This window comes from Eubalaena glacialis, chromosome 9 (genome assembly GCF_028564815.1).
Source record: "Eubalaena glacialis isolate mEubGla1 chromosome 9, mEubGla1.1.hap2.+ XY, whole genome shotgun sequence".
Lineage (NCBI taxonomy): Eukaryota > Metazoa > Chordata > Mammalia > Artiodactyla > Balaenidae > Eubalaena > Eubalaena glacialis.
In genome coordinates this window covers 50,618,719-50,634,537 of record NC_083724.1, presented here as the reverse complement: position 1 = coordinate 50,634,537, position 15,819 = coordinate 50,618,719, and the positions used below count along the sequence as shown (strand labels likewise).

The window sequence follows — 15,819 nt, the reverse complement described above, 5'->3', positions numbered from 1 at the left end:
TTTTTCTTGTTCTTTTGTTGTTTTTGTTGTTCTGTTTTAAAAACATAATAGCACGAAAAGTTGTGCGATGTAATTCTGGCCACAGGGAATTATCATGTGTAAGCCTTGTAGTCTAGATTAAAGTGTGGTTTTGCCAAACTTTTATTCAGAAAATTAAGGCTGAACTTTAATTAGGTAATGTTTCAGAGTTAATGATGTGTCTTCATGACTTTTATTTTAGTACTACTTTGCTTTGTACTGCATCTTAATATATCTACTATTTAATTTTCTCTTTTTTGTCCTGTTAAGGTTCTGAATCACTATCTATTAACAAAAGAATCATGGCCATTTGCTGATTATGCTTGTTTATCTTATTATGTGCTATTGACTGAAATGAAATTAGAGTTTTAGATTCTTCTGCAAAAGAGGTGCTGGTGGGGGAGTGGAACTGGAGAAGAGGGAAGGGGGTCACATGATTGTACCTAGTATTTTTTGATGAATGTCAAGGTGTTCCAAAATGCTGCTGCTAGTTAACCAGAGAAACAGCCCTCTATTACTTGGGTTCAGAAGGAGATGGTGGCCTTCCTCTGCCTAAATTCATGCCTCTACCTAAATTCCTCCACCTAAATTCAATGTGTGTTGCACATATGTGTGCTGACCTTATATGTATACATATAGGCATGATTTTGTAGTTTATAGGAAAACAATTCTGAATCCGAATCTCATGGCATTCTGCCAGCACTAAGGGACCGCATTTCCTAGGCCCCAGCTTCAACCTTAGGATCTGCTGGCAGCTACTCATATAGCTCCACAGGGCATCCCCAGAGATAGATAGATACATAGATAAGATAGAGAGATAGATAAGATAGGTAGGTAGTCTATCATATCTCTCTATGCTCTCTTTCTCTCTTTCTATCTGTCTCCTGTTGGTTCTGATTCTCTGGAGAACTCTCACTGATATAGACAGAAAGATCTTTATGAGTTCTCTGGCTCTCAAATTCTATGATTTGATTTGATTTGATTCTCATTGATCCTTTCTCATCCTAATAGTTATTTATTTATGACCAAATAATCTTTTTGAATAAGTACCTTGGCAGACATTTAATTCAAGTCTACTTGAAAGTTAAAAAATAAATATTTTAACTCCTGCTCACCTCATGTATCACCAACAGCTGAGAAATTTTGGGTTTTGATTCTCAGGAAACTCAAATCCCCAAGTATTTTTTAGCATTGTGTCCTTTTAGTGGAAAGAACCCTGTTTCCTCTGATAGTATACCTTCATCTTATATTGCTTTCTGAAGTTAAGTAACCATGACCTCCTTTTGTTTCTGGGTCAAGTCATAAAAGTTCAGTTCTACTTCAGGGAACTTGGGATTCTGGGAGATTTTATTTTCCTCCTTTTGATTATCTTTAAATTTCTACAGTGAGCATATTTGACTTCTGTAAAGAAGAAAAAAAAAGAATTGAAAATCAAGAACCCTGGGCCTCAAATTTATATCTAACCACACCACTATAAATATAAAACAGTGGCAAGTGTCCTCATAGAATGTAGACTGAGGAATAAGAAAGATGATGTTTATTTTTTATATTAAAATGATAGGAACAATAAAAATTTGTGCATAAGAAAGAAAAACTTGTCAATAACTAAGGTTTAACAGTGTATTGCTTAGTTTTTGATGCTGGCCATTACTAAAGTTTGAATGATATTTGTCTTTAAAAGTCAGCTTAGGGGCTTCCCTGGTGGCGCAGTGGTTAAGAATCCGCCTGCCAATGCAGGGGACATGGGTTCGAGCCCTGGCCTGGGCAGATCCCACATGCCATGGAGCAACTAAGCCCGTGCACCACAACTACTGAGTCTGCGCTCTAGAGCCCGCGTGCCACAATGACTGAGCCCGCACACCACAACTACTGAAGCCCGCACGCCGTGCTCTGCAATAAGAGAAGCCACTGCAATGAGAAGCCCGCGCACCGCTATGAAGACCCAATGCAGCCAAAAATAAAAAAATAAATAAAATAAATAAATTTATATATAAAAAAAAGAACCAGGGTTCCTCAGAGACCCACTAAACCACTTCTTTGGGTTTTCTTTACATACATGTAAAAATCTGTATGTTTAAAAAAAAAAAAAAAAAGTCAGCTTACTTTGTGATGTGATTGTTCGTGTAGATCTCCATATTTTTCTTTGTGATGACCAGACTCATTAATGATATAGATGTTTATACTTATATTCACAGCCTACACTTCCTTGCATTTCCCATAACTATTTTTCTTTAGTTGAATACCTGTGTTTGTTACAAATGCTTTTTCTTTGCAAAATTTTATCAAATAAAAAGAGATAGTAAAGGTTTCTTAAATAGGTAACAGTAATATATCCAACTAATTACATGTTCTTTATAGCTGCATTTGCCAATTACTCTTATCTGTAATTCAATCACTGGGAGAAAAAATATCCCATAGGAATGAAATCATTTTAAAAGCAGTGAAGGGAAATGAACGAAGGGATCTGTTTAAGATGCCTATCCCATGTGATCCCCAGGGTTAGTATAGTAATTTTGGCTGTAGGGGAATTGTTCTTTTCTTCCCACATCACTCTGCACGTGTGCTTAGAAGACAACCTTACTAGGGGAAGGTGGGTCTTCAGTCAAGTGCACGTAAGTGGGGAAGAATTTTATACATAATGTATACTGAAAATAATCAAACAAAACATCACAGCAATCTACTTTAATATCTATTTTCATTCCATCCAATGTGACATTCAAATAAATAAGCTTGTTGCCTCAATACCTTTTTAAGAGTAAATGGAGTATACCAAATGAGGATACTTATAGGCATGCTAGGGAAGAATGATCTTTGCTGTATGAATGCCAGGTGGCTAATAGCTATCTGTAATGGTGGACACAAGGTTAGTTTGCAGTGACTGATTTGGCCAGGAAACATAACCCATTATGTAGTTTTATGGATGAGCTATCTAGATGAAGGAATTGAGACTGTGCTTTCAAATTATCTTGTAATATTAAATTAAGCAGAGTTACTGATGTTCCAGAAGGCAGGCCTAAAACTGAAAATGACCTTGAAAAATAAAACTATGAAAAATAAAAGGTCCTAAAGAAAAAGGATGAAATCAAATAAGAATAAGTGTAACCACAGAACAACCCCTTGGAAGACTGAGAAAAAAATGGGTAAGGACTGGGTATATGGTTGTCTAAGAAACAGCAATGTCATCTTATTCTAAAAAAAAAAAGGTTTGGGAGATATTGATGCTTAGAGGCTATGGGAATGAGGGTGGGAAGGGGATAGGAATCTAAGAATTGGATACCCATCACTTAAAGATACACTGATACATTTTACTGATATAAGTGGTAAAACTGTGTTCTATTTGTCTTTCACAATGAGGGAAGGTCGACTGGGGACTCAAGAGGACCCTTCTGTAATATCCTAACCTGTCTTTCTATGATCTGTTAAAAAGAAGAAGGAAGAGAAAGAGAAGAAAAGGAAGAAGAAATCTTTATTAACCTTAACGCAGATTTTCCCTACAGTGATTGTCTTGCTGGGTCTTTAATGGTTCCTGTTTCTACAGGGCCTGTTTGCCCTCAGCGTTCTTTTCTCTGACACTTTCTTCCGTCTTCTATCAGGATGTTTCATTCAACGTCCTCAACCCTTCTCTGAAACAGCACACTCAAAGATGAAAAGAGATTGCTTCTTACTGTTGGTTGTGTTTTGTCAGGTCTTGACCTCTATGATGCTTCTTTGGAAGTGAGCAGTTGTTGGCTACCACAGCATTCTTTGCCCTCCCTTTCCTCAGAATTTATGACATTGCAACACTCTCTCCATACCTTTTCTTCTCTGTCTTTCATGGCTTCTTTATGAACCCAGCCATGAACGTCCCAAAGATTTGGGTCCTAGAACCCTGCTCCTCTCATTTTACATAATCTCAGAGAATTCATCCACTCCCATGGCTCTATAACCATCACTTTTTGGGGGTAACTTATTTTTGTATAATTTCAAACTTATAGGAAAGTTACGAGACTAGCAAGAGGAGCTCCCATATAATCTACCTAGAGTCAGCAATTGTTTACCATTTGAGAATAGGCTGGAGACTTTGTGCCCCTTTACCTCTGAACAGTTCAATGTGTATTTCTTAATAACAAAGACACATAGCTATGGTAAAGTTTTCAACCTAGGGGAAAATTGATACAGTATAATTATTTAAGCCACAGTCCATATTCAAATACAATCCATGATCCCAGTAATGTTCTTTATAGCTATTTCCCCAGCCAATGATCACTGCTGTGCACAGGGCACTGACTTCTCTCCAGGCCATCTGTCCCACAACACTGCCTTTACATTTTGTACTGATGTCATCTCTAATTTAAAATGTCTGAGAAGTGACTCATCATTTCCCTCCTTAAACAAGTCCTCTCCATCTCCATGTCTTTTTTATTCTTTTTAACGGTGTTAGAACTCTCTCAGACATCTGGGTTTGAAGCTATGGAACCTCTTTGGTTCTTTATCCACAGTTAAGCTGGTAAGTCCTCTAAATTCTTTCTGTGAAATGTCTCCTCTAGTCCAGCTCCTCTTAAGCTGTTGTGCTCTGATACCCACCCATTCCACACTTCAGACAAATGCTTTCAGTTACCCTCATCTATCTGGAGGACTCAGAAAAAGCTTGCAGTGATTGTCCTATCTTAAGTGAACTTTGTCAGAACTCAGGGTCTGTGTGGCCCCAGAATAGTGGATCAGCCAATAATGTGTGATAATTCACAAATCTCTTTCTATACACAGTTTCTAAATACTTCTTCCCACCCCCACTAAATAAATGTTGAATAAACATTTAAATATTATGTTAGGGTGTTGAAACTATAACGACTATCTGCAACTCACATATGCAGAGGAAGTATGTCTAACTGATAACTGGCCCTCTTCCTGAGCCCATAACCAGTGGGAAAACACTAACTCTTCAATACTCTTAAAGCTTAGTCTGATTCCATAATTTAAATAGTTCCTATAGGAGATATTTAACCTTCCTTGAAAAAACTCTCACTTTCTCAGAGATCCTCTCCCATCCCCTATGTGTAGAAAAGCAGATCTGAGACTGTTATCTGTTAAAAGTCCTGCTTACAAGGTTGGCCTTTGGTTGGCATCTAGAGATAAGAATTCCTGAGTAAGAGTAGCTCACTGTGTCTAAACCGTTTGCACAAACAATGTGGTTTATGTTGAACACCTGTTTTCCTTCTGCGAGTCTGGAATTTTGGTATGTGTTAGGCAGAGGGTGCCTATGTGACCAGCCCCCAAGAAAAATCTTGGGCTTGGAGTCTCTGATGAGCTTCCCCAGTAGATAGCATTTCACAACACATGGCTGGGGGAATTAAGTGCATCTTGTGTGACTCACTGAGGGGAGGCTCTTGGTCTCAGAATTTCGCAGCTGGTTTTTTCTGGACTTTAGCCCATGTGCCTTTTCCCTTTGCTGACTTTGCTTTGAATGAACTTGCTGTAATCAATCATAGCCACAAGTACAATTATATATTGAGTTTTATGAGCCCTCCTGGCAAGTCACTGAATCTAGGGGTGGTCTTAGGAATCCCAGCACACCCTACTTTTCTCCCTGTGGCAGATTGTTATTTTCCCAAAATGGTTGCAACGTGTGCTGGCATCGCACATGCTCTTACAATGTGATTTTGACACTCTTCACATGGAGAGGCAGAGTCCATGTTACCTCCCCTAGAATTTGGGTGAACTGTGACTATGATGGAAGTGATGCTATGTGATTTCCGGAGTAGTTGATTAAAAGCAACGCAACTTCCTCCTGGTTCTCTTTCTGCCATCCTTATTCTCAGAACCCAGTCACCATGCTGTGAGGAACCCCATGCAGGCACAAGGAGTTGTTGTACAGTTGTTCCATCAACAGTCCTAGCTAAAGTCCCAGCAGATAGCCAGCATCAACTACCAGCTGGAATGAGAGATGTTTCCAACCCCAGCACTGAAGTCACTCTCAGCTTTCAGGTCTTCCCAGCTGAGGCCTCAGACATTGTGAAGCAATAAGATGGCTTTGCTGTACCTTTCCAAATTCCTGACCCAAAGAATCTGGAAATGACTACTGTTTTACACTGCTATGTATGGGTTGGCCAGTTATGCAGCAATAGCAACTGTATCTTTTCCTGAGAGATGGCATCCGGGTATATGGAAAGAGGGATGCAACTTAGCATCCTGATGCCAGAGGGGAAGAGCAGCATTTTCTGTGTGGTGGTCTCTGCCTGTTCTGGTCTCTGGGATGATATCTCAAGTCCAGCTTGTTGCTCTTTCCCTTGCCAGCATAAGTGGCTATAGTCTGTGGCTGTTGTTAACTGTCAGTCTTTTTCTATTTCTCACTCTTTTTCTCTGGGCTTGGTTGGAGCCCTCATGGCATGTTTGAAATGTTTGAGACGGCATGTTTGAGATGACTCAGCCTCATTTCCACTTCCATAGATACTGTGGACCCCACAGAAGCCTTCTGTGACTCCCATTCAGTACCTAGCTCCAATGCTCAGCTCTGCAGCTAACAGTTGAACTCCCACTGCAGACTTACAACTACTTCAGGGTCTTGTTTATGCCACAGGATACAAATGTGGCTCAGAATTGATGATTCTCAGGGCCTCCCTTTGCCTGACCATGCTGTTCCACCAGTTTGGGTTTGGCTGTGCCCCAGGCAAATGAAAGAACAGCCTGAGTGGTGGTCTGAGAACACCTGAGTTCTCATGAGAGATGGGGGGCCAGGAGACCCCTTATACCTTTGTGCCATTATTCTCATTTATCCAGTGCACTTCCCTCTGTCCACGTCAATGAGACTCTGTCTACGTCAATGAGATTCTGTCTGATTTAAGTCTGCGGATGGGAAAATTGGGAAATGCATCGACTATTTCTGCTGTCCTGCTTTACTTTTCCCTTATTTTCGTCTTCCTACAATGCCCCAGACTTCTTCCCTATCTTCCTACTCTCCATTCCAACTCTTGTTTAAGCCTTCATGGCAAAGGATGTTTTCTCTACATGCTTGGAGAAATCTATGATCTGAGTCTTCCAGGTATGGTCATGGATATTCTAAAATCCTCAAGACTGTGAACTGGATTGCAAGGCTGTTGTCTCTCGGAAAAACCCTATTTTTCCTTAGAAGGTGATATTACTTTGCTCTTTGGTTGCCATTTTTTTTCTAAAACAAATTTTGATCTCCCCTTGGGAAAATGGGTGGTTACACACACAGAAAAGGGAAAACTACTAATAATTTTGAAATGATTACACCCTCCCTGTATACTTGGTTTGAGAGGTACACCAAATTACTCACTTGTCCAAAACTCCCACCATCTCACTTTAGCCTTGGGTATGAACTGCAGTCAATATAAAGGTCCTTTGAGGTAGGACCTTCTTGGTGAAGCTGCTTTTTTCTATGCTGTTTTGTGCCTTTTGTATTAAACTTTGGAAAACATACTTTGTTCTGCTTTCTTATAATAATTATACCCTCCTGGTTCCTGATAGTTTGTTCTTATTTTTGAAAACCTTCTTTATGCACCTATTCCATGTTTGCATCCTTCTAATTCCTGAGTATATGCTTAGGCACAAATTTACTGCTTGCCTTGACTCCTACTTTTTTATATATGCCCAGCTGCTCCCTTGTTTTTGCTCCATTTCCTTGCTCTAACTCTCAGAACCTCAGTGTTTCAATATTGCAGATTATTCAGTATATATTAGGATGCTTTTAGTAGGTTGTGCAAAAACCAGCTGAAACCAGATCAGACAGTAAAAGTAATTTATTTGCTCATATTTTTTTGAAAAGTCTGGCTTCAGGAAAGGATTGATACGGCAATGTCATCATACTTTTTACTGACTCTCAAACCTGCCTTTTATGGTGTTGGTTTCATGCTATACTGATTGTAGGCAGGCTGCCAACAGCAACCTGGGCTAGATGCTTCCTTACTTATGTCCAATAGTGGAAAAAGAATGTTTTTCCCCCAAACCCTTGAACAAAACCTCAGGCTTTAAGCTGTTTGGACAAACTCAAGTCACATGCCTAACACTGAACCAATCACTGTCATTGAGAGTGGAGTGAGATTATCCTTATTGTCTTAGGCCAATTAGATTCTGCCCCTAGACCTGGAGGGGGGTTAACCTACTCACACTGCATGGCTACTACACAATGCGAAATGGGAGAAGTGGATTCAAGGTGAGCTGGTGTCACCTCTTAAAGTTTGCATGAGATGAGCATGCTCACGTCTTCCCAACTCAGTGTTCACTACTGACTTCACTTGGTAGCTTGAAGTCAACCATGGCAGGAGTATTTATACCACAGAAATTGTCAAATATTACAAATCAGTTGTGTGGGTTTTTTTTTTTTTTGGTGGGGGGAGCTGGTTTACCAATACATCTCTGATAATGGGAGGCAGTCAGTTTTATGTGTTAACAGGCAACAAACATTCTCTTAATTAGTTTTCCTAACTTCAGAATTGCACACCCCTACTTACCACTTTTTAAAAATAATGGCTTTCCTGAGATTTAATTCACCTGCCATAAAATTCACCCTTTTAAAACATATAACACAATCACAAACAGTGATTTTTAGTGTATCTCCAGTGTCATACCATCATCACCACAGTCAATTTCGGTATATTTTCATCACCCCCAAAAGAAACCCCATACCCACTGTAGTAGTTAGGTTTCTCTACAGAAACAAAACCAAAGCTGAAAACCCCGAAAAGCCAGTGATGTAATTCACTTCGAGTTTGAAGGCTTGAGAACCAGGAGTACCAAGGAGCAGGATAAGATTAATGTCTCAGCTTGAGCAATCAAGCAGGAAGGGGCCAATTCTTACTTTCTCTGCCTTTCTCTTCTATTCAGGCCCTCAACAGATTGGATGATGCCCACCCACATTGGGGAAGGCAAACTACTGAGTCCATCAGTTTAAATGCTAATTTCATCTGGAAACACTTTCACAGACACAACCCACAAATAATGTTTAACCACATATCTTGGTGCCTCGTGATCCAGTCACACCCATTAATAGTCACTCCTCATTCCTTCCCCTCCCACTATCCCCTGGCAAAGCTACTTTCTGTCTCTGTGGACTTGCCTATTTTGGACATTTCATATAAGGAATTATACAATCTGTCTTTTGGCTTAGTTTCTTTCACCTCGCATAATGTTTTCAAGGTTCATCTATGCTATACAACTATCAGTATTTTATTCCTTTTATTGCCAAATAATATTTCATTGTGTGAATAGACCACATTTTGTTTATACATCCATCAGTTAATGACATGTGAGTTGTTGCGATCCAGTTCTAATCATAGTTCTGGAATCCGGTCCTTTTCACCTTCAGTCTTTAGTACCTTCTGCGGCTGGAATACTTTTCCTAAAATATCACATTTATTCTTGTCACTCATCACATCAAAATATATTGTCCACTCTGTCTGGGAGATGCTAAAGGAAGGCGTTGACCTTGCATGTGAAGCTGTCCTCAGTTCCACTGCAACTGGGGTAGAAATCAGCAGATCCTGCCGCCTACTTAGAGGGCAGTTTGGCAAGCGATGCTCTAATCTCATTTAAAGGGCCTCTAGCTGACCAAAAACAAACAAACAAACCCCAAAGAAATAGACCCCCAACAACACAAAGCAAAAGCCCAAAACTATATAGAAAGTGACATGGATATTATGTAGCTTTTGGATTTTATTGTTTATATATTTTATCTCTTAAATATTAAGAATTTCATGAGGGTGCTGGTGGGATAATGTGTCTTACAGGCAGATAGCTTGAAGCCCTGGCTGAATCAGTAGCATTCTTTAGATTCTCTCCTGAGATTTTAAGCAAATGGTCTTATATGTGAAATGGGAGTAATAATTCTTACTTCAGAGCCTGTTGTGGATTAAAAGTTATAAATACTCAACTACCGTGTTCAACCCATAATAGGCACTCAGTAAATAAATAGACACTATAATGATTATTATATGGTTAGAATTTTCACTTATTTTCAATAAAGCCAATCTAAGATTAGAACTATTTTGGTGTTCTTTCATTGTTTTATAGTTTTGGTGATTTAATTTCAATATTGTCCTAGTGCTTTAAAATTAGTACCAATTTGAAGCAGAAATTAGATAATCAGTGCAAGGGCTTTATGTTTCTTGTCTACCATTACCCTTGATGTAATCTAGAGAATCAATATTTCCTTTGGGAAATGGTCAATGATAGTGTCTTGTTTTATTACTATAGAAGCTTTTATGAAGTGCTCTAAGGATAAATACCTTAAATATTATACTGGGTTATACTGATGTAAATTTCTCATAGGAATGAATCTTCCAGCTTGGCATTTACTGGCAGGTATGACTTGATAGCAACTATTAAAAATATAACCCACGATATTATTCTTTGGAATGATTATAACATATTAGTAAAAAAGATATTGAATGGTAGTTAAATTGTAATTGTTTTTGTCTTTCTGCAGATGGTCATACAATTTAAATGGTTCTTTATGCTGTATATTTATGGTTTAGAAAAATTTACATATATGATAATTTATCATTTTAATTTTATAAATAAAACAGCCATGAACTAGATTATTCTTTCAGAATTAGAAGTACTTATAAATGCAATAGCCAAATACAAGAGGTGTTAGTAATTTGAGAGAATAAATTAATCAAACGTTTGAAAATTAACCTTTCATCATAATACAACTAACACATTAAAGATCAACTTTTGGAAATCACTCCTTTTTACATATTTCAGTCATTTAATATTATCTTTCTCCCTCCTCCCATAGGGTTATCCTTGTCAAGATGATGATTATTCAGTTGTCCACAGAAAGTGCCATTCTCAGTTCACAGATCTAAATGGTTCCAAAAGATTTGGCATCAACACCTGGCATGATGAGAGTGGGACTTATGCCAATTCATATGTAAAACGAAAACTCTACCCATTAACCAGTGGCCCTGTTGTTCCCTTTTTAAAATAATGTATGGAATCAGATTTTATAACTAATGAAAGGTAATGGATGTAGCAGTTGATGATCTTCTATCCTAATAAATGCAGTGGAAATATTATGATAATAGATTCCTTTAACACAAAATCTTATATTCTAGACCAGTGTGTATATCTTTCTTTTCATACTCTACTCTGGTATTTTCCAAAGTTTAGTATGTTTTTCACTGAAGGTATATAACCCAATTCTAGATGGTACTTGGAGGAATTTTATTTTATGTTACTTTATTTTGTTTTATTTTATTGACTGTGGATTTATTTTAAATTTTATTAGGAAAAAATGCATAAAGCTAACAATCAAGCTCATGATTGCTTAGGGTGTGTCTGATTTAAAAAAAAGAGATAACTTAAATTCCACTTTTGAGTGAATAAAAATTTAGGTGGTACTCAAATTCTACATGAAACTCAAATGGCTGAAGTTTGAGCAACACGGGCCCTATAATAATGTTGAGTGCATGTGTGTGTGTGTGTGTGTGTGTGTGTGTGTGTGTGTGTGTGTTATTGGGGAAGAGTGTGTCTGTTTATAGACTTTAACATATCTATGGTGGCTAGCTGCTCTGTGAATTATCATTCAGCATGGTGTTTTTCCTTATACAATATAACACTTTTTATTGTATGAAGTAGCAGAGATGCAGACAGAATCTTAGTGAAACTTTAGGGGTTTAATGGAAAATCCAGTCATCTAGTGTTAAGTGTAGAATAAATCTTAGCAATTGTTTTGACTCGCACTCCCGTTTTCCAGATGAGCAGAGACTCACAGAGGTTCAAGTAGCTTGCCCAGGGTTACATAAATAGATTCTAGTTGATCTTTGAGGTACATTTGAACTTTTGTTTTTTTCTGAGGATGGGTTTATTTATTTAGTTGGCCTAGGTTAAATTTACTCTCATTGTTTTTCTTTAAAAAAGAAATTCATGAAATAGTATTTCATGATAAATGCTAATTTGATTAGGAAAATATGGGGAAAACTATAAGCCTTGTGAGTAGAGAAATGATAGTAAATAAAGAGAATGTGGATATGCCAAGGAAGCATTCACCAGCAGAGTTTTACTATAATTTCTAGCTGCTTTAAAGTGTGTCTGTACATATACACAAATATATATGTATAAATATGTATATTATATATAAATACGTAATGTTAGTTCTTTTTTTTAATTAATTTTTTTAACATCTTTATTAGAGTATAATTGCTTCACAATGGTGCATTAGTTTGTTAATTCTTTATATATTACCTATTCTAGGGTATACCTACCTAGGATTACCTTTCTTTCCACAGACTACAAATTCAAGTTTAATCACTCCAAACATCCATTAACATATCTAGGGTGGACAGACGTTTGAAGTATGCAAATCTGTATGTCAAGCTACTCATCATTTGATTTTTTTTTCCTTTTGGAAGGAGGAAAAGTCTTAATGGCCATATCATTACCTTTGAACAATGCCTTTACTTAGAAAAAAATTCACCTACTTTATCAGGAATTCTATATTGTCACAATGATTAACATTACATTTTACATAAATGACCTGGGCCTGCCATGAGGGATCAGTTTAGAAATCAGTTTTTGTTTGGTTAGAAGGAGAATGAAATAAGACGGATTTTATTTAAACTAGTAGAATAAAATGATGCATTGAAAAAAATAGAGATTACCTAGATCTTTCAGGTATAATTATTTTGTGTTGATTTGGATTTCTTTAGATAACTTCTTTAATGCTTCACCTCACCAGTATCAAAGACCATTTCAAGCAATAAAAAGTAGAACTCAGATATGATCATTGGAGAATGTCTTCCTTAGGAAATGACCACACTGACTTCTGATGGTTCCACATGTATACTTCATAGGATTCCACCTGAGACACCAAAATAACACTGTATCTTGTGTGTTTATACAGTTAGCATTCATATTTGGTCAGTATTTTTCTTTTGGCCTTTATGTGTTATTATGTCAGACTGTTGATGTGAGCTCACTATGGCAGAATGCAGACTGCTGCTGGGAGAATGGGTAATTGGTTGGGCAAATCCCAAGTAGATGTATGGCAATGGTGGTCCTTGATTAAATTTGGCCTACAGATAAGTTTTATTTAGTCTTCAGAGTGTTTTTTTCATTAATCTTATAAAATTGAGCCAAATTTTATAGACTAGGACATTTTACTTTAAAATTTGAATTTTTATGTCCTTGGCACATTTGCAGATCTGGCAGCACTGGTCTGATTTTGATACAGCAACAATCAGCAGGGATATGATAGGAGACCCTCTTTGGATGGGGGTGAGTTCATCATTTTGCTGTAATTCTCACCTGGTGTACTTATTTATGGAGGCATTGTTACCCTTTACCTAAGGAGAGGTCAGACAAATATGAAATAACAAGTTGTAGAGGGAAGGGGGTGGTAGAAAAATGGCAAAATTGGCAGCTTCTTGGTGACTGAGATTAGGATGATAAAGGCAGAAGCCACATCCTAATAGTAGAGACAGCAAATCTGGTTAAGTTCAAGTAGGCATCAAGATCCCGGAGTATATGACGTAGAAAATAGAGATGGAGAGTGGGTCAAGCGCTTCACCTTAGAAATATAATCTCAGATCCACTGGTTTATACTGGGAGTACATTTGTGCTGAGGCAGGAAGTGAGGGTACCAGACCCAACCTGTAGAATATGGAGCTGGCAGATGAAGACAAGAAGCAGGGCCCAGCCAGCTCACTGGTTTATTTACAGAGGAAAATCACCCCCTGGATTCCCCCTGGGCTCCTTTTTCTAGAGGTACAGAAAAACTCCAGATTCACCAAGACTCTAGGCAGAAATAGTAACGTCCTTCCTATGGGACATAGAGTAGAGGTGGCAGGCTGGTAGAGACCACAGAAGTGCCTGGCACTGCCACCATCAAGAATAGAGCAGCAGATTCTTTCTCAAAGCTATGTTGACCAAAAGCTAACTTTAGAGTCAGCAGCAGTGCAGTTTGCCAGTAGCTGAAAGCCCACTCCAAATAGCTATGGTAGGGCAAGCATGAGGCAAATATTGTAAATCAAAGTGGAAAACCCAAACAAAATCTCACACAGTAAATCAGTGTCCCAAATATTAAGATCATAAGCTTTATAAAAATATTTAACAGCTTTATTGAGATATGATTCACAAACCATAACGTTCACCCTTTTAAAGTATGTAATTGAATGATTTTTGGTAGATTCACAGAGGTGTGCTACCATCACCATAATCAATTTAGAACATTCTCACCACCCCCACAATGAACCCCATATCCATTAACTGTCATTCCCCATTCCCTCCCAATCTCTCAGTTTTAAGCAACCACTAATCTACTTTCTGTTTCTATAGATTTGCCTATTCTGGATATTTTCTATAGGTGGAATCATACGGTGCGTGGTCTTTTGTGACTAGTTTCTTTCACTTAACATAATGTTTTCAAGGTTTCGTGTTGAATGAAGTATCAGTGCTTCATTCTTTTTTGGCTGAATAATATTCCACTTTACAGCTATACCACAATTTATCCATTCATCAGTTGATGGACGTTGGGTTATTTCTGCCTTTTGGCTATTTTAAATAATGCTGCTCTGAGTATTTATGTATGAGTTTTTGTGTGGACATATGTTTTCATTTCTCTTGGGCATATATGTAGAAATGCAACTGCTGGGTCATATGGTAACTCTATGTTTAACCTTTTGATGAACTGCCAAACTATTTTCTAGAGTATTTTACATTCCCACCAGCAATGCATGAGGGTTCCAGTTTCTTAATATACTTGCCAACATCTGTTATTTTCCATTGTTTTGATTATAGCCATCCTAGTGGGTGTGAAGTGGTGTCTAGTTGTGGTTTCGATTTGTATTTTCCTGATGGCTAGTGATGTTGAGCATCTTTCTATGTGCTTATTGGCCATTTGTGTATTTTCCGTGGAGAAATCTTTATTCAGATCCATTTTCCATTTTTAAATTGGGTTATTTAGCTTTTATGATCATAACCTTTTGTAACATAATTTTCAAAAAAATTGGAACACATAATCTGAAAAAAAAGATTTTCGTTTGGGCTTGAGAAGTAGCTTAGAAGCTTTCATTTAGAGTCAAATACTGGAATTTCTGTTCCAATGCCACAGAATATTTGAAAATGAATAGAACCTGGAAGATCTTGTAGGCAGGCACTGTCAAGTGAAAATTTATAATACACGTATGTGGTTTAATCAATATTTTTGGTAATGGTAGTGATAATGATGATACAGTAAGTCAATAAAGTAATATTGAAATTATTCATAAAATTCTGGGGAAATGTGTTCTTTAATTTTTCATCACATAGTTCTACTTTTCATTTGTCAGGGTAATAACTAGGGCTTGTTCTCCAGGAATCAAATTCATCTCATTCTCTAACACTCTTCCCTAGTACTAGAATTTCCCCTTTAAGCGTGGATCTCAACCTGCTGTGCTTATAAACTCCTTTGATGATCTAATGAAATCCAGACCTTTTGTCCTGAGAAAGTTACAAATATTCCTGTTAAGAGAAAAACATTGGGAAACATTCTAACATCACTAAGTAATGAAGTTTTCCTTTCCTTTGGAAGTAGATTAACTAAATTGTGAATATTTAACAAGTTCATATTAGGTTTGTGTGTCCACTTCCAGTGGCAAAGTATACATGTGTATATGTATATATGTACACACACACACACACCCACACACATAATGTATTTATATTTGGCAACCATGAAAGAGAATGTGTAATTTTATCAATTAGCTTTTGCTAACCACCTGAAAACATACTGACTTAACAAATGTTATTTCTTATTGTTCTGTGGTCCACTGGGTGGTTTCTGTGTTCTGGGCCTGGACAGTTCTAGGATGGCCTCTCCTGGTT

The 15,819-nt window shown here is 37.5% G+C and overlaps 1 protein-coding gene across 5 annotated transcripts in view; it reads left to right on the top strand.

The window, feature by feature from the left end:
* CFAP95 (cilia and flagella associated protein 95) overlaps nucleotides 1–10,971 on the top strand; it is a 135,588-nt gene extending 124,617 nt beyond the window's left edge. For all 5 annotated transcript variants that reach the window (XM_061201197.1, XM_061201196.1, XM_061201198.1 and 2 more), the window contains one exon: nucleotides 10,754–10,971. In XM_061201197.1, coding sequence (XP_061057180.1) covers nucleotides 10,754–10,945 — 192 coding nt within the window. In that variant the 3' untranslated portion in view covers nucleotides 10,946–10,971. The remainder of the gene's footprint in view (nucleotides 1–10,753) is intronic.
* The last annotated feature ends 4,848 nt before the right edge of the window (nucleotides 10,972–15,819 follow it).